Source organism: Sparus aurata, chromosome 18, assembly GCF_900880675.1.
Source record: "Sparus aurata chromosome 18, fSpaAur1.1, whole genome shotgun sequence".
Taxonomy (NCBI): Eukaryota; Metazoa; Chordata; class Actinopteri; order Spariformes; family Sparidae; genus Sparus; species Sparus aurata.
The window spans coordinates 25,171,486-25,192,728 of NC_044204.1; the positions used below are offsets into that span (position 1 = coordinate 25,171,486).

General features: G+C 42.6%; 7 protein-coding genes across 26 annotated transcripts in view; all 7 read left to right on the forward strand.

Moving 5' to 3' along the window:
• LOC115568600 (protocadherin gamma-C5-like) overlaps positions 1 to 21,243 on the forward strand; it is a 281,207-nt gene that overhangs the window by 106,216 nt on the left and 153,748 nt on the right. The window lies entirely within an intron of this gene.
• LOC115568613 (protocadherin beta-16-like) lies at positions 1,390 to 4,022 on the forward strand. The gene has a single exon (XM_030396112.1). The coding sequence runs from the start codon at positions 1,554 to 1,556 to the stop codon at positions 4,005 to 4,007; it is 2,454 nt and encodes an 817-aa protein (XP_030251972.1). The 5' UTR covers positions 1,390 to 1,553; the 3' UTR covers positions 4,008 to 4,022.
• Positions 4,776 to 7,457, forward strand: LOC115568617 (protocadherin gamma-A10-like). Its single transcript, XM_030396117.1, has one exon. The coding sequence runs from the start codon at positions 4,995 to 4,997 to the stop codon at positions 7,440 to 7,442; it is 2,448 nt and encodes an 815-aa protein (XP_030251977.1). The 5' UTR covers positions 4,776 to 4,994; the 3' UTR covers positions 7,443 to 7,457.
• LOC115568603 (protocadherin beta-11-like) lies at positions 8,227 to 11,039 on the forward strand. The gene has a single exon (XM_030396105.1). The coding sequence runs from the start codon at positions 8,308 to 8,310 to the stop codon at positions 10,879 to 10,881; it is 2,574 nt and encodes an 857-aa protein (XP_030251965.1). The 5' UTR covers positions 8,227 to 8,307; the 3' UTR covers positions 10,882 to 11,039.
• On the forward strand, positions 11,562 to 14,273 carry LOC115568610 (protocadherin gamma-A11-like). The gene has a single exon (XM_030396109.1). It carries the CDS (start codon positions 11,811 to 11,813, stop codon positions 14,271 to 14,273), a length of 2,463 nt encoding a protein of 820 aa, XP_030251969.1. The 5' UTR covers positions 11,562 to 11,810.
• On the forward strand, positions 15,015 to 17,680 carry LOC115569288 (protocadherin gamma-A3-like). Its single transcript, XM_030397316.1, has one exon. The coding sequence runs from the start codon at positions 15,209 to 15,211 to the stop codon at positions 17,678 to 17,680; it is 2,472 nt and encodes an 823-aa protein (XP_030253176.1). The 5' UTR covers positions 15,015 to 15,208.
• On the forward strand, positions 18,329 to 21,090 carry LOC115568602 (protocadherin beta-16-like). The gene has a single exon (XM_030396104.1). The coding sequence runs from the start codon at positions 18,490 to 18,492 to the stop codon at positions 21,073 to 21,075; it is 2,586 nt and encodes an 861-aa protein (XP_030251964.1). The 5' UTR covers positions 18,329 to 18,489; the 3' UTR covers positions 21,076 to 21,090.

Below are 21,243 nucleotides of genomic sequence, written 5' to 3' on the forward strand. Positions count from 1 at the left end.
TCTAAGCGGCCGCTTCCAAGAGATTGACAGGAAGGTGTGTGAGTTTGTTACTGAGAAGCAAATTTTGGATATCAGAGTCTTTTTCTGAAGATTAGTCTTGAAAAGAGGGGTCGTCTTATTATCAGGGTCGTCCTATTCGGGTCAATATGGTATTTTACAGCTTTCACTGCCCGCCATGCTCGGACAAGAAATATGGAGTTTTCAGCGATATTGGAATCGGTTTCAAAGGAAATATAAGCAAATTTCTGAAAGAAAAAAAACTGTTGGGAGAAATCAGAGCGAAGCAGTCAGAAAAATAATTCATAGTTTTCGTTTCGTTCGTCCTGCTGGAGGACGTAACGTTAGCGGCACGACCGGGCGATTGTGATGAGTGATGTGTGTGATGTCCTGTGCTGTCCTGAAGTATGTACATTGATTGCTGTGGTAGCACAGTGAGTAGAGCAGGTGACTGGGGATCAAATTCCGGAAGGGCTATACAATGGTATTTTTTTTGTCTTGTGTATTAGCCATTTAATACAATGTTTTTTAAAGAATTCTTATAAGTCATTGTTTTATTGCTTAGTTTTCATTAAATACAAGAAAGTAGGGATAAGTTGTTGACTTGTAGGCTGTAAAATAACATGACACCGTGGACTGGTTTTCCTCCTGTCCTCCTCAATTTTTTCAGTCACCAGCCGCCACTGATATATATATATATATATATATATATATATATATATATATATATATGTATATATATATATATATATATATGTATGTATGTATGTATGTGTGTGTGTGTGTGTGTGTGTGTGTGTGTGTGTGTGTGTGTGTATGTATGTATGTAAGTATGTATGTATGTGTATTTATTTCAAGGAACTTTCTGCTTCTGCTTTGTTTATTTTAGTAGAGAAAATAACACGCTCACTTCGAAGTCTGACTTTGCCATGAAATATACAGAATATTAAAATCTCATTTTGCAACAACAAAACACATTGATCATCACGTATTTCCATTCAATATTATATCTGTCTTTATTTTAACCAGACAAACGCCGATGGTCTTAAAGATTTACAGGTTTGCCAACAGAAAAAAAGGCTTTGATTTTTGCACATGAAGTATACATTTCTGGGCAAAAAAGAGAGCATTTTCTCCATATATTTTTGTCTTCATTCTCATTTCCCGTAGAAGCCTAAGATCAGGGATTTGAATGAGCAATAATTAATATATTTAAATGGCTAAATATGCCATTTCTAAAGAGAATAACACCTGACAGACCAAACTCGTTGAATTGGATGTCTGGCTGTACGAGTTTCATATTTCATCCTCTGAGTGACGCTGTTGCCTGGTAAACCAAGTTTACTGCTCCTCATGAGGCAGGGCTGTTCCCTCCCCTGTTAATGCGTTTCACAAGAAGGGACGGTCTGTGTCTCATTCGAGCTGAAGCTCATCGGATGAGCAGTTGATTTACACTTCTACCGCTTCTAAATTAACATGGAATGTATGTGTTTTCATAACTGAGTTGAAATCTTCAGTCCATTATTCTGTTTGCCAGAGAACGCTGTTTTTTTTAGATGGCATTTAAACAACATCACCGAGACAGAGGAGTAAGATGGCGACTGTTCGGGAAATTGCGTGGGGCAGTTTGCCTGGTTATTATTCTGTTTATTTTTCTTAATCAAGCGGAGGCACAGATCCGGTATTCGATCCCGGAGGAGATGAAGAAAGGATCTCTTGTTGGTAACGTCGCACAGGACCTCGGTTTGGATCTGAGAAGGCTCCGTTCTGGTCGGGCCCGTATCGTGACCGGAGAAAACATCCAGTACACCGAGCTGAAGGCAGACAAAGGGACCTTGGTGGTGAATGAGCGAATAGACCGAGAGCAGCTTTGTGGAGACGTCACACCGTGCAGCTTTACCTTTGAGATTTTACTGGAAAAGCCAATGGAGCTGCACCCCGTGACCATAGAAGTATTAGACGTGAACGACAACGCTCCTTCTTTCCAAAACAGCCACTTGGAATTTGAAATAAGCGAATCAGCTGCGCTCGGGTCCCGTTTTGTTCTAGAAAGTGCGGACGATCCTGATGTTGGGGAAAACGGTCTGCAGAATTACATTTTAACTCCAAACGACAATTTTGTTTTGAAACAACATGTTAATCCAGACGGCAGTAAATATGCTGACATGGTCCTTCAGAAAGCCTTAGACAGAGAAGCACAGCCACGCCTGTCCCTCAAACTGTTGGCTGTGGACGGAGGAAATCCACAGAGATCTGGTACAGTAAATATAGAGATCAGTATTCTAGATGTTAATGATAATGCGCCTGTGTTTAATCAGTCTGTTTATAAGGCCGCAGTGATTGAAAATGCACCAAAAGGCAGCCATATTGTTACTTTGAATGCAAGCGACATAGACAGCGGTTCAAACGGAAAGGTAACGTACTCCTTTTCAAAATCTAAAGCAGGAATAGCTGATCTGTTCTACATCGACGAGGCTACTGGCCGAATATATGTGGCAAAGGAAATAGATTTTGAAAAAGACCGAAAGATTGAGTTCAGGGTTGAAGCTAAAGATCAAGGCGGATTGACTGATTCTAGCAAAATTGAAATTGAGGTTATCGACGTAAATGATAATGCTCCGGTAATTAATGTCATGTCATTCACGAGTCCTGTCTCAGAGGACTCACCCGTTGGTACCACCATTGGCATAATTAATGTAAAAGATCTTGATTCGGGTGAAAACGGACAAGTGAGGTGCACGATCGACGGCGATGTTCCCTTTAAGATTAAATCCAACGTGAGAAATTATTATGCACTGATGACTGATGCTGCGTTAAATCGTGAAAATCTGTCGGAATGTAACATCACTGTCATTGCCTCAGACGCAGGATCGCCTCCCCTCTCAACCAAACGAACCTTTTATCTGAAGATCTCGGATGTTAATGATAACGCTCCAGTATTTCCACGAGGCTCTTACACTGCCTTCGTCGCTGAGAATAACTCTCCAGGAGTATCCGTACTAAGTGTTTCCGCTAAAGACCCCGATGAAAACCAGAACGCCCGTGTTTCTTATATTTTAGAAGAGTCTGAGATTGGCGGAACTCCTGTTTCTGCGTATGTTTCTGTAAATGCAGAAAGTGGAGTGATACACGCAGTACGCTCATTGGATTATGAGCAGATCAAACAGCTGGTTTTCGTCGTCAAAGCGCAGGATGGAGGCTCTCCTCCACTCAGTAGTAACGTGAGTGTGAAAATAACGATCCAGGACCAGAACGACAACCCTCCTCAGGTTCTGTACCCGGTCCAGACTGGTGGCTCTCTGGTGGCTGAAATGGTGCCTCGTTCAGCAGATGTGGGCTATCTGGTGACTAAAGTGGTGGCTGTTGATGTGGACTCTGGACAGAATGCCTGGCTCTCCTATAAGCTGCAGAAAGCCACAGACAGGGCGCTGTTTGAAGTGGGCTTACAGAATGGAGAAATCCGAACTATCCGCCAGGTGACTGATAAAGATGCTGTGAAACAGAGACTGACTGTTATAGTGGAGGACAACGGGCAGCCCTCTCGTTCAGCTACAGTCATTGTTAACGTGGCGGTGGCGGACAGCTTCCCGGAAGTGCTGTCGGAGTTCACTGACTTTCCTCACGACAAGGAGTACAATGACAACCTGACTTTTTACTTAGTGCTGGCTTTGGCTGTAGTGTCCTTCCTGTTCATCACGTGTTTAGTGGTTATTATATCAGTGAAAATCTACAGATGGAGACAGTCTCGCGTCCTGTATCACTCCAGTCTCCCTGTGATTCCATATTATCCTCCACGTTACTCAGACACTTTGGGGACAGGGACTCTCCCACACGTGTACAACTACGAGGTGTGCAGGACGACTGACTCCAGAAGGAGTGACTGTAAGTTCGGCGGAGCTGGTAGTCAGAACGTGTTGATAATGGACCCCAGTTCTGCAGGGACGATGCAGCGGATGCAGAGTGAGAAGAGCATCCTGGATGAACCAGACTCTCCTCTAGAGGTCAGTTAAATAATGTCGTATCGTTTCTGTGCCATCATTTGTCTGTTTGCTTATGGTTACATTGATGGTGAACTGCTGCACGTCATATGGCCAATTTCAGCACCTTGGAAAGCACTCTCGCTCTTCAGAGGGAGTATTGCCTTTTGAATGATATGAAGAAATTGTCCACGTTGCCTTCAACTGTCCTTCAGAAATGTGCTTTTTTGAGAGTCACATTGCTTTAACTTACTGTTTTGTGTTGTTGTGGGCAGATATATTGCCACTTTCTAATTGTGCTCATTATGTGTAGTTGATCTCTTGAGTCTCGTGTGCAGTCACTCGCTATAGTTGGTAGCAAATGGTTTTCATGTGACATGAATTATCATCATGGCAAACAATATTGCTCCCTTCATTTCATATTGTTTAACATCAACTAGTTATACGAAGCTCATTATGTTTTTTTTTCCAGCTTGTAGCAGACACATAGAGAGAAACGTCTCGTGTTTTTTTTCTCTCGTTCATTTTTGTGACGTATACTTCCCTGGTGTTTATTCACATGCATATATTTTGGATGTGATTACATGACAAAAGGAATGTACAAAAACAGTGAAATTATGTTGTAATGATGTTTTTCTGCGGAATACTCTATTGAAATATAGTGATTTTCCTCTATTTGAATTGTATCAAATACTTAATATCTCCAGATATATTACCATGTTGCATGGTGTTACAGACTTTGTACTCTAAGTGACGCTGTTGGTCAATCCAACAGAACCTGTAAAACATTACCACACTGTCTCCTCCCTTAGCACAGTGGCCAATGAGAGAAAAGGAGACAGTGTGCATTATGTGGGCTGAAATGCGAGGAAGACAGACTCGCATTTACTGAAGTCTCCATCCAGATTTATACAGTATATTGACCAGAAGGGATTATCATTCTTGTTCGTTGAGAGTTATTTCAGAATAAGTGTCGTGCTTGGATCATTGTTGGACATATTTTCATGCTTTTCTCTTGCTATGGCTCGTCGAATATCGGCCTACACCCGGTGCGTAAAATGGCGCTTTGGCTGCGGACAGAATTGGCATCTTCTGTTCTTCTTTTTTTATGTCACTTCTCTGGTCAGCGGACATATCCGATATTCAATCCCAGAGGAGATGAAGAAAGGCTCTCTTATCGGTAATGTAGCACAGGACCTCGGTTTGGATCTGAGAAGACTTCGTTCTGGTCGGGCCCATATCGTGACCGGAGAGAGCATCCAGTACACCGAGCTGAAGACAGACAAAGGGATTCTAGTCGTCAAAGAGAGAATAGACCGAGAGCAGCTTTGCGGGGACGTGACACCGTGTAGTTTCAGCTTCGAAGTAATTTTAGAAAACCCCATGGAGCTTCATCAAATCACAGTTGAAATCACAGATATAAATGATCATTCACCCTCGTTTAAAAGAGATAAAATCCTTTTTGATATTAGTGAAAACGCTATTGCAGGTGCTCGTTTTCCACTGACGAGTGCAGAAGACCCAGATGTAGGTGTGAATGGACTCAGAGAATATTTTCTTTCCGAGAATGACAATTTTATTCTGAAGCAAAACTCTGATGCAGATGGAAAGAAATATGCAGAGATGGTGTTACAGAAGCCATTAGACAGAGAGACGAATCCTCATCTGTCTCTGAAGCTAATAGCTGTCGACGGTGGAACTCCGCAGAGATCTGGTACAGTAAATATAGATATCACTGTTCTTGATGCCAATGACAACGCACCTGTATTTAATCAATCTGTCTACAAAGCTACAGTGATGGAGAACTCTCCCAGAGACACTTACGTCACCACTGTCGATGCTACTGATGCAGATTTTGGCTCAAATAGTGTAGTGACGTATTATTTCTCAGATCTCAATAGTGGTCTCAGGGATTTGTTTATGATTGATGAACAAACTGGCGTCATTTCAATAACAGGATCTGTTGATTATGAAAAAGACAAGAAGTACGAACTCCGGATTCAGGCAAAAGATCAGGGAGGTTTTACAGATTCAAGTAAAGTAGTAATTGAAGTAATTGATGTAAATGACAACGCGCCAACTCTTAGCGTCATGTCGTTCACCAGTCCTGTGTCAGAAGATTCCGCTTCTGGAACAACTATTGGCATTATAAATGTAAAAGATCTTGATTCAGGCGAAAACGGACAAGTTAACTGTAGAATCGAACAAAATGCACCTTTCAAGATTAAATCTAATTTAAGGAATTACTACACGTTGGTAACAGACACTGTATTAGATCGTGAAAGTGTTTCAGAATATAACATCACTGTAGTTGCAACAGATGCAGGAATGCCTCCTCTCTCCACAAAGAAAACGTTTCATTTAAAAGTCTCTGATGTGAACGATAATGCTCCAGTGTTTCCACAAAGTGTTTACAATGCGTTCATCACAGAGAACAACTCTCCAGGTGTTTCTGTTCTCACGCTGAGAGCTAAAGATCCTGATGAGAACCAAAACGCCCGAATATCTTATATTCTGGAAGATGCTAATATCGGTGCGTCTCCAGTTTCTGAATATGTTTCTATAAATTCTGAAACTGGAGTGATACACGCAGTGCGTTCATTTGATTATGAGCAGATCAAACAGCTGCAGCTCGTCGTCAAAGCGCAGGATGGAGGCTCTCCTCCACTCAGCAGTAACGTGAGTGTGAAAATAATGATCCAGGACCAGAACGACAACCCTCCTCAGGTTCTGTACCCGGTCCAGACCGGCGGCTCTCTGGTAGCTGAAATGGTGCCTCGTTCAGCAGATGTGGGCTATCTGGTGACTAAAGTGGTGGCTGTTGATGTGGACTCTGGACAGAATGACTGGCTCTGCTATAAACTGCAGAAAGCCACAGACAGGGCGCTGTTTGAAGTGGGCTTACAGAATGGAGAAATCCGAACTATCCGCCAGGTGACTGATAAAGATGCTGTGAAACAGAGACTGACTGTTATAGTGGAGGACAACGGGCAGCCCTCTCGTTCAGCTACAGTCATTGTTAAAGTGGCGGTGGCGGACAGCTTCCCGGAAGTGCTGTCGGAGTTCACTGACTTTCCTCACGACAAGGAGTACAATGACAACCTGACTTTTTACTTAGTGCTGGCTTTGGTTGTAGTGTCCTTCCTGTTCATCACGTGTTCAGTGGTTATCATATCAGTGAAAATCTACAGATGGAGACAGTCTCGCGTCCTGTATCACTCCAGCCTCCCTGTGATTCCATATTATCCTCCACGTTACTCAGACACTTTGGGGACAGGGACTCTCCCACACGTGTACAACTACGAGGTGTGCAGGACGACTGACTCCAGAAGGAGTGACTGTAAGTTCGGCGGAGCTGGTAGTCAGAACGTGTTGATAATGGACCCCAGTTCTACAGGGACGATGCAGCGGATGCAGAGTGAGAAGAGCATCCTGGACGAACCAGACTCTCCTCTAGAGGTCAGTTAAATAATTTCGTCTCATCTCTGTGACATGATTTGTCTGTTTGCGTATGATTGCTCTGATGATGAACCGCTGCTCGCCACGCAGTCAATTTCATCACCTTGGACAGCATCTCACTCAGTCTCAGTTGACAGGAATATTGCTTCTCTATACACATTCAGAATCTAAAAGAATATCTTGGACTTCACTCTTTGACAGTGACATCCTTTTGTTAACACAAACATCAGTGTGAAATGGTTCCTATTTGTGTAAGCAAATACTTATAGCTTATTGGTGTCTAATTGCGCTTCTGCAGCGTGCGTAATTTCCAGATGCTCTCTGTATGCATTCAGACGTGATTATTTAAATAGATGGCTTTCTTGTGACTGAGATTTTTTTTTTTACTGGCAATCAAATATGCTCCATTTGATGCTCTATTTCACCATCAACTACGTTTGCCCAAATTGTGTGCGTTGTGTCCCATTTTTCTGCTTTTTTTACTCTGTTAACGCGTCGGATATATTGCAGTGTATTGTTTCTTCGCATATTTGTATGTGTTCAGGGCTATTTACATAAAAAAAAAACAATACTATACCTAAAGTCAGGGTGAGATCATTTCCTTTTTTAATATTGTATTTTACGCAACACTGTATTGAAATATTTAGTTTTTCCACCAATCAAATACTATCAACCACTTAACATCTCCATATTTCACTCCATGTTACATGGTGTTACAGATTTTGCACTCTAAGGGACGCTGTTGATCAATCCAACAGAATCTGTAAAACATTGCCACACTGTCTCCTCCCTTAGCACAGTGGCCAATGAGAGAAAAGGAGACAGGGTGCATTATGTGGGCTGATATGCGACGAAGACATACTCTCTTCAGTTTATGTATCTATTCACATATATACCTTTGAATGAAAATAGATTACCATTCTTCTTTGTTGAGAGTTATTTCAAACTAAGTGTCGTGCTTGGATCATTGTTGGACATATTTTCGTTCCTTTCTTTTCCTATGGCTCGTGGAATATCAGCCTGCACCCGGTGCGTAAAATGGCGCTTTGGGTGCGGAGAGAATTGGCATCTTCTGTTCTTCCTTTTTTATATCACCTCGATGGTGAGCGGACATATCCGCTACTCTATCCCGGAGGAAATGAAGAAAGGCTCCCTGATCGGTAATGTAGCACAGGACCTTGGTTTGGATCTAAGAAGGCTTCGTTCTGGTCGGGCCCGTATCGTGACCGGAGAGAGCATCCAGTACACCGAGCTGAAGACAGACAAAGGGATTCTCGTCGTCAAAGAGAGAATAGACCGGGAGCAGCTTTGCGGGGACGTGACACCGTGTAGTTTCAGCTTCGAGGTGATTTTAGAAAACCCCATGGAGCTTCATCAAATCACAGTTGAAATAACTGATATAAATGACCATTCACCCTCGTTCAAACGAGACAAAATCCACTTTGATATCAGCGAATCAGCTAATGCAGGTGCTCGTTTTTCGTTAACCAGTGCAGAAGACCCAGATGTAGGTGTGAATGGACTCAGAGAGTATTTTTTATCCGAAAATGTCAATTTTGTTTTGAAGCAAAATTCTAATGCAGATGGAAAGAAATATGCAGAGATGGTGTTACAGAAGCCATTAGACAGAGAGTCAAATCCTTATGTGTCTCTGAAGCTAATAGCTGTCGACGGTGGAACTCCGCAGAGATCTGGTACAGTAAATATAGATATCACTGTTCTTGATAATAATGATAATGCGCCTGTATTCAATCAATCTGTGTACAAAGCTACAGTGATGGAGAACTCTCCCAGTGACACCTACGTCATCACTGTTAATGCTACTGACGCAGATTCTGGCTCAAACAGTGTAGTGACGTATTATTTCTCAGATCTCAATAGTGGTCTCAGGGATTTGTTTACGATTGATGAAAAAACAGGCGTCATTTCAATAACAGGATCTGTTGATTACGAAAAAGATAAAAAATATGAGCTTAGAATTGATGCAAAAGATCAGGGAGGTTTATCTGATTCAAGTAAAGTAGTAATTGAAGTAATTGATGTAAATGACAACGCCCCAACTCTTAGCGTCATGTCATTCACCAGTCCTGTGTCAGAAGATTCCTCTTCTGGAACAACTATTGGCATTATAAATGTAAAAGATCTTGATTCAGGTGAAAACGGACAAGTTAACTGTAGAATCGAACAAAATGCACCTTTCAAGATTAAATCTAATTTAAGGAATTATTACACTTTGGTAACAGACACTGTATTAGATCGTGAAAGTGTTTCAGAATATAACATCACTGTAGTTGCAACAGATGCAGGAATGCCTCCTCTCTCCACAAAGAAAACGTTTCATTTAAAGGTCTCTGATGTGAACGATAATGCTCCAGTGTTTCCACAAAGTGTTTACAATGCGTTCATCACAGAAAACAACTCTCCAGGTGTTTCTGTTCTCACGCTGAGAGCTAAAGATCCTGATGAGAACCAAAACGCTCGAATATCTTATATTCTGGAAGATGCTAATATCGGTGCGTCTCCAGTTTCTGAATATGTTTCTATAAATGCAGAAAGCGGAGTGATACACGCAGTGCGTTCATTTGATTATGAGCAGATCAAACAGCTGGTGTTCAGTGTCAAAGCGCAGGATGGAGGCTCTCCTCCACTCAGCAGTAATGTGAGTGTGAAAATAATGATCGAGGACCAGAACGACAACCCTCCTCAGGTTCTGTACCCGGTCCAGACCGGCGGCTCTCTGGTGGCCGAAATGGTGCCTCGTTCAGCAGATGTGGGCTATCTGGTGACTAAAGTGGTGGCTGTTGATGTGGACTCTGGACAGAATGCCTGGCTCTCCTATAAACTGCAGAAAGCCACAGACAGGGCGCTGTTTGAAGTGGGCTTACAGAATGGAGAAATCCGAACTATCCGCCAGGTGACTGATAAAGATGCTGTGAAACAGAGACTGACTGTTATAGTGGAGGACAACGGGCAGCCCTCTCGTTCAGCTACAGTCATTGTTAACGTGGCGGTGGCGGACAGCTTCCCGGAAGTGCTGTCGGAGTTCACTGACTTTCCTCACGACAAGGAGTACAATGACAACCTGACTTTTTACTTAGTGCTGGCTTTGGCTGTAGTGTCCTTCCTGTTCATCACGTGTTTAGTGGTTATTATATCAGTGAAAATCTACAGATGGAGACAGTCTCGCGTCCTGTATCACTCCAGTCTCCCTGTGATTCCATATTATCCTCCACGTTACTCAGACACTTTGGGGACAGGGACTCTCCCACACGTGTACAACTACGAGGTGTGCAGGACGACTGACTCCAGAAGGAGTGACTGTAAGTTCGGCGGAGCTGGTAGTCAGAACGTGTTGATAATGGACCCCAGTTCTACAGGGACGATGCAGCGGATGCAGAGTGAGAAGAGCATCCTGGATGAACCAGACTCTCCTCTAGAGGTCAGTTAAACAATTTAAATTCACCTGTGGTCTCTGTGTTTTGTCATTCGGTACTGTCACTTTCAGCACCTTGGACAGCGTTTCAGTCAGTTTGCATCGAATGATATGAATTTTTTCCCTGCAGTGTATAAAAGTCACCCTACAGCCTACTCTTCCTATTGGCAACATATTCTACCCTTGAGCAGAAATCCTCTCACAGATGTGTTGTTTTATTCCCCGACATAAACAGTACATTAACGACTTTCTCATTGCCATTTTATGTTTTCTTTAGCATAAAACCATGTACGGAAATGTATCGTTGTAGGGACGCATCATTTTAGTTTAATTATCAAAACCTTTTTTTAATTGTATCATTGTAATAACTATATTTTAGCTCATATGTGTTTTTTACTTAGAGAACAGGAGTTTCATGTATCCAGGCGGACCAGCTGAGTTGTAGCAGCATCGTTGAAAATTATGACGTCACGGTCTTTTCTCTTCTGCCTCTAATAACGCACATGTTTCATTGTTTCCTTTTTCAATGCATTCGTTATAATAACATGTGTTGAATTGATACTTGCTTTAATTTACAAATAACGTGATTTTCTATAAAATAAAAATAAAAATTAGAAACATGATCATTTCATGAGTCTCATTTAGAGTGCTGGTTCTGTGGTCTCAGTCTGGTGTTCACTCTTTAGACTCTGAGCGACGCTGTTGGTCAATGAAATAATTTCTGTGTTGTGTCGTCATTCAGTCCATCCCCTGACTGACTGCACAGTAAAGAAGGCTCTCTGTGTTTAATCGAGGTTTGAGGCACTGAAGAGAGAACATGGTCTCTCAGACTTACATGTAAACGTTGATGACGTCTTGAGTATTACCAGGATACGGACATATCAGAGGATTCTTTATCGTCATATCAAGGCGATATAAGTCAACCTTTTTTATTCTTTGTTGCCATGATGGCAGATCGTGGATGTTTCACCTACATATCCGCAAGATGGCGATTGTTTTATGGATTTCGACGGCAAATAGGACTGCTCATGTTGCTGCTCCATGTGGTTAACATGGTAGATGGACAGATTCGTTATTCTATCCCCGAGGAGATGAAGAAAGGATCTGTTATTGGTAATGTAGCGCAAGATCTTGGTTTTGATCTGAGAAGGCTCCGTTCTGGGCGGGCCCGTATCGTGACCGGAGAAAACATCCAGTACACCGAGCTGAAGACAGACAAAGGGATTCTCGTCGTGAATGAGAGAATAGACCGAGAGCAGCTCTGCGGAGACGTAACGCCATGTAGCTTCAGCTTTGAGGTGATTTTGGAAAATCCAATCGAACTGCACAGAATAACTGTCGAGGTTTTAGACATAAATGATCACGCTCCTGTCTTCCCAAATAAAGATAAACCTATCACTTTTGAAATAAGTGAATCAGCCGCAGTCGGAGTGCAGTTTCCTCTGCAGAGTGCGGAGGATCTAGATGTTGGGCAAAACGCTTTGCAAGATTATATTTTATCCCCAAACGACAATTTCATATTGAAGCAACACGCAAATCCAGATGGGAGTAAACATTGTGAAATTGTGCTGGAGAAACCTTTAGATCGAGAAAAACGTGCAAGTTTGTCTTTGAAATTAATCGCAGTTGACGGAGGAACACCACAGAGATCTGGTACAGTAACTATAGATGTCACTGTGTTAGATGCCAATGACAATGTTCCGGTTTTTATTCAATCAGTGTATAAAGCATCTGTAATGGAAAACACAATTAAAGGCACTAGTATTATCACAGTAAATGCTACAGACGCTGACAGCGGTTCAAATAGACTCATTACTTACAGCTTGTCTAAAATGAAAGGCAGTGCAGCAGATATATTCAGTATTGATGGAAACACCGGCACAATTTCTGTGTCCGGTCAGATAGACTATGAAAAAAACAGAAAATATGAAGTCAGGGTGGAGGCCAAAGATCACGGTGGCCTAATCGGGACCAGTAAAGTTATGATTGATGTTGTTGATATCAACGACAACGCTCCAGTTATAAATATTATGTCATTTTCCAGTCCCTTGTCTGAGGATGCGCCTCCCGGTACAACTGTTGCTGTTTTCAATATAAAAGACGCAGATTCTGAGAACAACGGGGAAATTAAATGTTCAATAGATGGAAAACTTCCCTTTAAAATTGAATCCTCTCTAACAAACTATTACAATTTGATCTCAGATCAACATTTCGATCGAGAATCTGTCTCAGAATATAACATAACGATAACAGCCACTGATTTCGGGTCTCCTCCTCTTTCCGGTTCAACAAAGCTACACCTTAAGATTTCTGATGTAAATGACAACGCACCGTTATTCAATAAAAACAGCTACTCTGCTTACGTCACAGAGAATAATTCCCCTGGAATTTCCATGTTTGCTGTCAGCGCTCGAGACTCTGATTGGAATCAAAACGCGAGAATCTCGTATCTTCTAGAAGACACACAAGTCAGCGGTAGTCCAGTTTCTACTTATGTGTCCTTAAACTCTGAAACTGGAGTTCTCAGCGCGGTTCGTTCGTTTGATTATGAGCAAATTAAACTGCTGCAGCTCGTCATTAAAGCGCAGGATGGAGGCTCTCCTCCACTCAGCAGTAATGTGAGTGTGAAAATAATGATCCAGGACCAGAACGACAACCCTCCTCAAGTTCTGTACCCGGTCCAGACTGGCGGCTCTCTGGTGGCTGAAATGGTGCCTCGTTCAGCAGATGTGGGCTATCTGGTGACTAAAGTGGTGGCTGTTGATGTGGACTCTGGACAGAATGCCTGGCTCTCTTATAAACTGCAGAAAGCCACAGACAGGGCGCTGTTTGAAGTGGGCTTACAGAATGGAGAAATCCGAACTATCCGCCAGGTGACTGATAAAGATGCTGTGAAACAGAGACTGACTGTTATAGTGGAGGACAACGGGCAACCCTCTCGTTCAGCTACAGTCATTGTTAACGTGGCGGTGGCGGACAGCTTCCCTGAAGTGCTGTCGGAGTTCACCGACTTTCCTCACGACAAGGAGTACAATGACAACCTGACTTTTTACTTAGTGCTGGCTTTGGCTGTAGTGTCCTTCCTGTTCATCACGTGTTTAGTGGTTATTATATCGGTGAAAATCTACAGATGGAGACAGTCTCGCGTCCTGTATCACTCCAGTCTCCCTGTGATTCCATATTATCCTCCACGTTACTCAGACACTTTGGGGACAGGGACTCTCCCACACGTGTACAACTACGAGGTGTGCAGGACGACTGACTCCAGAAGGAGTGACTGTAAGTTCGGCGGAGCTGGTAGTCAGAACGTGTTGATAATGGACCCCAGTTCTACAGGGACGATGCAGCGGATGCAGAGTGAGAAGAGCATTCTGGATGAACCAGACTCTCCTCTAGAGGTTAGTTAAACAATTTAAATTGACCCATGGTCTCTGTGTTTTGTCGATCGGTTGACTGAAAGCAGTTTAACTCTAAATTGTCAATTTCAGCACCTTGGACAGCGTGTCACTCAGTTTGCAACACATGAAAAGAATTCTGCAGCTGCAGTGTATAAAAGTTACCACCCAACATAATCATTATATTGACAACACATTTAACCATTGAACAGACAATGTCACACAGATGTTTTTCCAACATGAATGGTACTTCACTGACTTTTCCAATTCAATTTCAATATTAGTTTTTTCTGTGGCTTAACAGCTTGTATGACATTGCATTGTTGAAGGGATGCATAACTTTGGTTTCATGATCAAAACCTTTGTTGTTACTACAATCACTATCTTTTAGCTCATATGGATGTTTTACTTTATTTGAGAGCGGAAGTTTCATGTATTTAGGTGGACCAGCTGATTTGTGAACGTTGTTGAAAATTAAGACTTCACTGTCTTTTCTCTTTTACCTCTAATAATGCGCATGTTTCATTGTTTCCATTAGTTTTAATGACATGTGTTGAATTGATATTTGCTCTAATTTACGGATATTGTTATTTCTACAACATAAGAATCACAATATCATACATGATAATTTTATGAGTCTCATTTAGAGTCTTAGTTCTGTGTTCTCAGCCTGGTGTTCACTCTTTATACTCTGAGGGACGCTGTAGGTCAATGAAATAATTTCTGTGTTGTGTCGTCATTCAGTCCATCCCCTGACTGACTGCACAGTAAAGAAGGCTCTCTGTGTTTAATCGAGGTTTGAGGCACTAAAGAGAGAACATGGTCTCTCAGACTTACATGTTAACGTCGATGACGTATTGAGAAACTACCAGGATACGGACATATTAGAGGGATCTTTATTGTCATACCAAGGGGATATAAGTCAACCTTTTCTATTCTTTTTCGCCATGATGGCAGATCGAGGACGTTTCACCTACATATCCGCAAGATGGAAATTATTTTATGGATTTCGACGGCAAATAGGACTGCTCGTGTTGCTGCTTCATGTGGTTAACATGGTAGGTGGACAGATTCGTTATTCTATCCCCGAGGAGATGAAGAAAGGATCTGTTATTGGTAACGTAGCGCAAGATCTTGGTTTAGATCTGAGAAGGCTCCGTTCTGGGCGGGCCCTTATCGTGACCGGAGAAAACATCCAGTACACCGAGCTGAAGACAGACAAAGGGATTCTCGTCGTGAATGAGAGAATTGACCGAGAGCAGCTCTGCGGAGACGTAACGCCATGTAGCTTCAGCTTTGAGGTGATTTTAGAAAACCCGATGGAACTGCACAGAATAACTGTCGAGGTTTTAGACATAAATGATCACGCTCCTGTCTTCCCAAATAAAGATAAACCTATCAGCCTGGAAATAAGCGAATCAGCTGTAGTTGGAGGACAGTTTCCTCTGCAGAGTGCGGAGGATCTAGATGTGGGGCAAAACGCATTACAAGATTATGTGTTGTCACCAAACGACAATTTCATATTGAAGCAACATGCAAATCCAGATGGCAGCAAATATGTTGAAATGGTTCTGCAGAAACCTTTAGACAGAGAGCGACACCCACATTTGTCTTTGAAACTGATCGCAGTTGACGGAGGAACACCACAGAGATCTGGTACAGTAAATATAGATGTCACTGTGCTAGATGCAAACGACAATTCACCAGTCTTTAATCAATCAGTGTATAAAGCATCTGTGATAGAAAACACAGTTAAAGGCACTAGTATCATCACAGTAAATGCTACAGACGCTGACAGCGGTTCAAATAGACTCATTACTTACAGCTTGTCTAAAATGAAAGGCAGTGCAGCAGATATATTCAGTATTGATGAAAACACCGGCACAATTTCTGTGTCCGGTCAGATAGACTATGAAAAAAACAGAAAATATGAAGTCAGGGTCGAGGCGAAGGACCACGGCGGCCTAACTGGGACGAGTAAAGTGATATTTGATGTTTTTGATATTAACGACAACGCCCCAGTTATAAATATTATGTCATTTTCCAGTCCCTTGTCTGAGGATGCGCCTCCTGGTACAACGATCGCAATTTTAAACATAAAAGACGCAGATTCTGAGAGAAATGGACAAATTGAATGTTCGATAGATGGAAAACTTCCCTTTAAGATAGAGTCCTCACTGACAAACTATTATAATTTGATCTCAGATCAACATTTTGATCGAGAATCTGTCTCAGAATATAACATAACGATAACAGCCACTGATTTCGGGTCTCCTCCTCTTTCCTGTTCAACAAAGCTACACCTTAAGATTTCTGATGTAAATGACAACGCACCATCATTCAATAAAAACAGCTACTCTGCTTACGTCACAGAGAATAATTCCCCTGGAATTTCCATATTTGCTGTCAACGCGCGAGACTCTGATTGGAATCAAAACGCGAGAATCTCGTATCTTTTAGAAGACACACAAGTCAGCGGTAGTCCAGTTTCTAATTATGTGTCCTTAAACTCTGAAACTGGAGTTCTCAGCGCGGTTCGTTCATTTGATTATGAACAAATCAAACAGCTGCAGCTCGTCGTTAAAGCGCAGGATGGAGGCTCTCCTCCACTCAGCAGTAATGTGAGTGTGAAAATAATGATCCAGGACCAGAACGACAACCCTCCTCAGGTTCTGTACCCGGTCCAGACCGGCGGCTCTCTGGTGGCTGAAATGGTGCCTCGTTCAGCAGATGTGGGCTATCTGGTGACTAAAGTGGTGGCTGTTGATGTGGACTCTGGACAGAATGCCTGGCTCTCCTATAAACTGCAGAAAGCCACAGACAGGGCGCTGTTTGAAGTGGGCTTACAGAATGGAGAAATCCGAACTATCCGCCAGGTGACTGATAAAGATGCTGTGAAACAGAGACTGACTGTTATAGTGGAGGACAACGGGCAGCCCTCTCGTTCAGCTACAGTCATTGTTAACGTGGCGGTGGCGGACAGCTTCCCGGAAGTGCTGTCGGAGTTCACTGACCTTCCTCACGACAAGGAGTACAATGACAACCTGACTTTTTACTTAGTGCTGGCTTTGGCTGTAGTGTCCTTCCTGTTCATCACGTGTTTAGTGGTTATTATATCAGTGAAAATCTACAGATGGAGACAGTCTCGCGTCCTGTATCACTCCAGTCTCCCTGTGATTCCATATTATCCTCCACGTTACTCAGACACTTTGGGGACAGGGACTCTCCCACACGTGTACAACTACGAGGTGTGCAGGACGACTGACTCCAGAAGGAGTGACTGTAAGTTCGGCGGAGCTGGTAGTCAGAACGTGTTGATAATGGACCCCAGTTCTACAGGGACGATGCAGCGGATGCACAGCGAGAAGAGCATCCTGGACGAACCAGACTCTCCTCTAGAGGTGAGGTGCAATACGTAAATTATTCACTTGTGTCAGCTCTGTTCTTGTGAATTGAAATGACATCGCAATAGGTATTTTTTAGCAGTTCAACTGAAAACTGCCGCGGTTCTTTCAGCACCACATTGCGGACAGCTCCCCTTATCTGAGATTATGTTCTGTCCTGATCATTTTGCACCTTCCACATTTCAAAATTGCCACCATTTGTAAATTGTACTGATGCCGAATATAATATTAATGATAAAACAATACTACTACTACTACTACTACTACTAATAATAATTATAATAATCATCATAATGATAATAATAATAATAATAATAATAATAATAATAATAATAATAACAATAATAATGTAATAATAATAATAATAACCACCGTCCTTTTTACTGTTGTTGTTGTTGTTGTTGTTTTATCTTTTGCCAGTGCTGTAGTTATCGCATGCTGGGAACGTTTCTCAACAACCACAAAGCGAATTTACCCTATATAATTAATACTCTACATTTTAATCTTAGTTCAGTAGGGCTGCCATTATAACTAGCAGTATTTATCTTCGTTGCTTGTGATAGACCCTTCATTGTATATTTTACATCCCATTTGGTGTTCACGTTTCGGACTCTGAGCGACGCTGTTGAACAAGGATACAATGTGTACCCATCATCTCTGTGGTGCATTCAGGGGCGTTCTTTGTGAGATCGTATTGAAGCAGCCGTTCAGGCAGCATCGGGAAGCTATTCATAGTCGGAAAAGAAAGTGTTTGTTTTTTTTAGCAGTCTGGCACTAATCTTTTCATTTTTTGAAATTTGAACAAATCACATCTCGAGGAGTGGATGTTAATGACTTCAAGTCGGACAATTGTGGATGTTTTTTCCTCGGAAAATTCCGTCTCTGACATGGCGTATCAACAACCACTCTGCCAATGGCGTTTTTATGTCGGACTACAGCGGATAATGATTCTGTTGTTGTTCTTCGTGTTTAATACTGTTGCTGGACAGATCCGCTACTCTATCCCGGAGGAAATGAAGAAAGGCTCCCTGATCGGGAATGTAGCACAGGACCTCGGTTTAGATCTGAGAAGGCTCCGTTCTGGTCGGGCCCGTATCGTGACTGGAGAAAACATCCAGTACACCGAGCTGAAGACAGACAAAGGGATTCTCGTCGTGAATGAGAGAATTGACCGGGAGCAGCTCTGTGGAGACGTGACACCGTGCAGCTTCAGCTTTGAAATCATTTTAGAAAATCCCATGGAGCTCCATCACATAACGATTGAAGTGTTAGATGTGAATGATCATCCTCCTGTGTTCAAGAAAGCAGACATTATGTTAGACATAAGCGAGTCAGCTAACCTCGGGGCGCGATTTGTGCTGGACAGTGCGGAGGATCCCGATGTCGGCGTCAATGGGCTGCAGAATTATGTTTTAACCTCAAACGACAATTTCGTTTTGAAGCAGCATGTAAATCCTGACGGTAGTAAATATGCAGAGATGGTGCTGCAGAAGCAGTTAGATAGAGAGGAGGCTCCTCATCTCTCTTTAAAGCTTATAGCAGTAGACGGTGGGAACCCACAGAGATCTGGCACCGTAAGTATAGACATAACGGTTTTAGATGTAAATGACAATGCTCCTGTTTTCAACCAATCAGTGTATAAAGCCACGGTGATTGAAAATGCTTCAAGGGGCACGAATATCGTCACTGTTAATGCTACAGACGCAGATAGCGGATCGAATGGTTACATCACATATTCAATATCAAACGTGAGGAGCAATATCGCTGATTTGTTGTCCATAGATCAAGTCTCCGGTGCATTATTTGCTTCGGGTCCAATAGATTTTGAGAAAGACAAAAAATATGAGCTTAGAATTGATGCAAAAGATCAGGGGGGTTTAACGGACTCAAGTAAAGTAATAATTGAGGTGATTGATGTAAATGACAACGCCCCTATTCTTAACGTCATGTCGTTCACGAGTCCTGTGTCAGAGGACTCTCCTCCTGGTACAACTATTGGCATTATCAATATAAAAGATCTCGATTCAGGTGAAAATGGACAGGTATCATGTAGAATAGAGCAAAATGCACCTTTCAAGGTCAAATCTAGTTTAAGGAATTACTACACTTTGGTAACAGACACTGTATTAGATCGTGAAAGTGTTTCAGAATATAACATCACTGTAGTTGCAACAGATGCAGGAATGCCTCCTCTCTCCACAAAGAAAACGTTTCATTTAAAGGTCTCTGATGTGAACGATAATGCTCCAGTGTTTCCACAAAGTGTTTACAATGCGTTCATCACAGAGAACAACTCTCCAGGTGTTTCTCTTGTCACTGTTAGGGCTAAAGATCCCGATGAAAACCAAAACGCCCGAATATCTTATATTCTGGTGGATTCTGATCTTGACGGATCTCCAGTGTCTCGCTGTGTGTCAGTTAATGCAGAAAGCGGAGTGATACACGCAGTGCGTTCATTTGATTATGAGCAGATCAAACAGCTGGTTTTCGTTGTCAAAGCGCAGGATGGAGGCTCACCTCCACTCAGCAGTAATGTGAGTGTGAAAATAATGATCCAGGACCAGAACGACAACCCACCTCAGGTTCTGTATCCGGTCCAGACTGGAGGCTCTCTGGTGGCTGAAATGGTGCCTCGTTCAGCAGATGTGGGCTATCTGGTGACTAAAGTGGTGGCTGTTGATGTGGACTCTGGACAGAATGCCTGGCTCTCCTATAAACTGCAGAAAGCCACAGACAGGGCGCTGTTTGAAGTGGGCTTACAGAATGGAGAAATCCGAACTATCCGCCAGGTGACTGATAAAGATGCTGTGAAACAGAGACTGATTGTTATAGTGGAGGACAACGGGCAGCCCTCTCGTTCAGCTACAGTCATTGTTAACGTGGCGGTGGCGGACAGCTTCCCGGAAGTGCTGTCGGATTTCACTGACTTTCCTCACGACAAGGAGTACAATGACAACCTGACTTTTTACTTAGTGCTGGCTTTGGCTGTAGTGTCCTTCCTGTTCATCACGTGTTTAGTGGTTATTATATCAGTGAAAATCTACAGATGGAGACAGTCTCGCGTACTGTATCACTCCAGTCTCCCTGTGATTCCATATTATCCTCCACGTTACTCAGACACTTTGGGGACAGGGACTCTCCCACACGTGTACAACTACGAGGTGTGCAGGACGACTGACTCCAGAAGGAGTGACTGTAAGTTCGGCGGAGCTGGTAGTCAGAACGTGTTGATAATGGACCCCAGTTCTACAGGGACGATGCAGCGGATGCAGAGTGAGAAGAGCATCCTGGATGAACCAGACTCTCCTCTAGAGGTCAGTTCATTTTGTCACCTGACACACACTCCCTGGCTTTATGCACCTTCTACTTCCACCATTCCCTCCTTGTTGAGTGTTTGCTGTATTTGTTGACTCCAGCGACAGCTGTTTGAATTTAAATTACATTAAGAGACAGCTGGGATGAAATCCTTGACTTGACTAAGATTAAAATCCATATTATGTCTACTCCGCAGAAAGTAGGTATTTCAATTTGTTTACTTATTTCTACTTTTGTCTTCCATATAAATTGACTACTGACTT

Coding starts and splice junctions, on each gene's coding strand:
- LOC115568603 (XM_030396105.1), top strand. CDS start 8,308: ATGTATCTATTCACATATATACCTTTGAATGAAAATAGATTACCATTC.
- LOC115568617 (XM_030396117.1), top strand. CDS start 4,995: ATGGCTCGTCGAATATCGGCCTACACCCGGTGCGTAAAATGGCGCTTT.
- LOC115568610 (XM_030396109.1), top strand. CDS start 11,811: ATGATGGCAGATCGTGGATGTTTCACCTACATATCCGCAAGATGGCGA.
- LOC115568613 (XM_030396112.1), top strand. CDS start 1,554: ATGGCATTTAAACAACATCACCGAGACAGAGGAGTAAGATGGCGACTG.
- LOC115568602 (XM_030396104.1), top strand. CDS start 18,490: ATGTTAATGACTTCAAGTCGGACAATTGTGGATGTTTTTTCCTCGGAA.
- LOC115569288 (XM_030397316.1), top strand. CDS start 15,209: ATGATGGCAGATCGAGGACGTTTCACCTACATATCCGCAAGATGGAAA.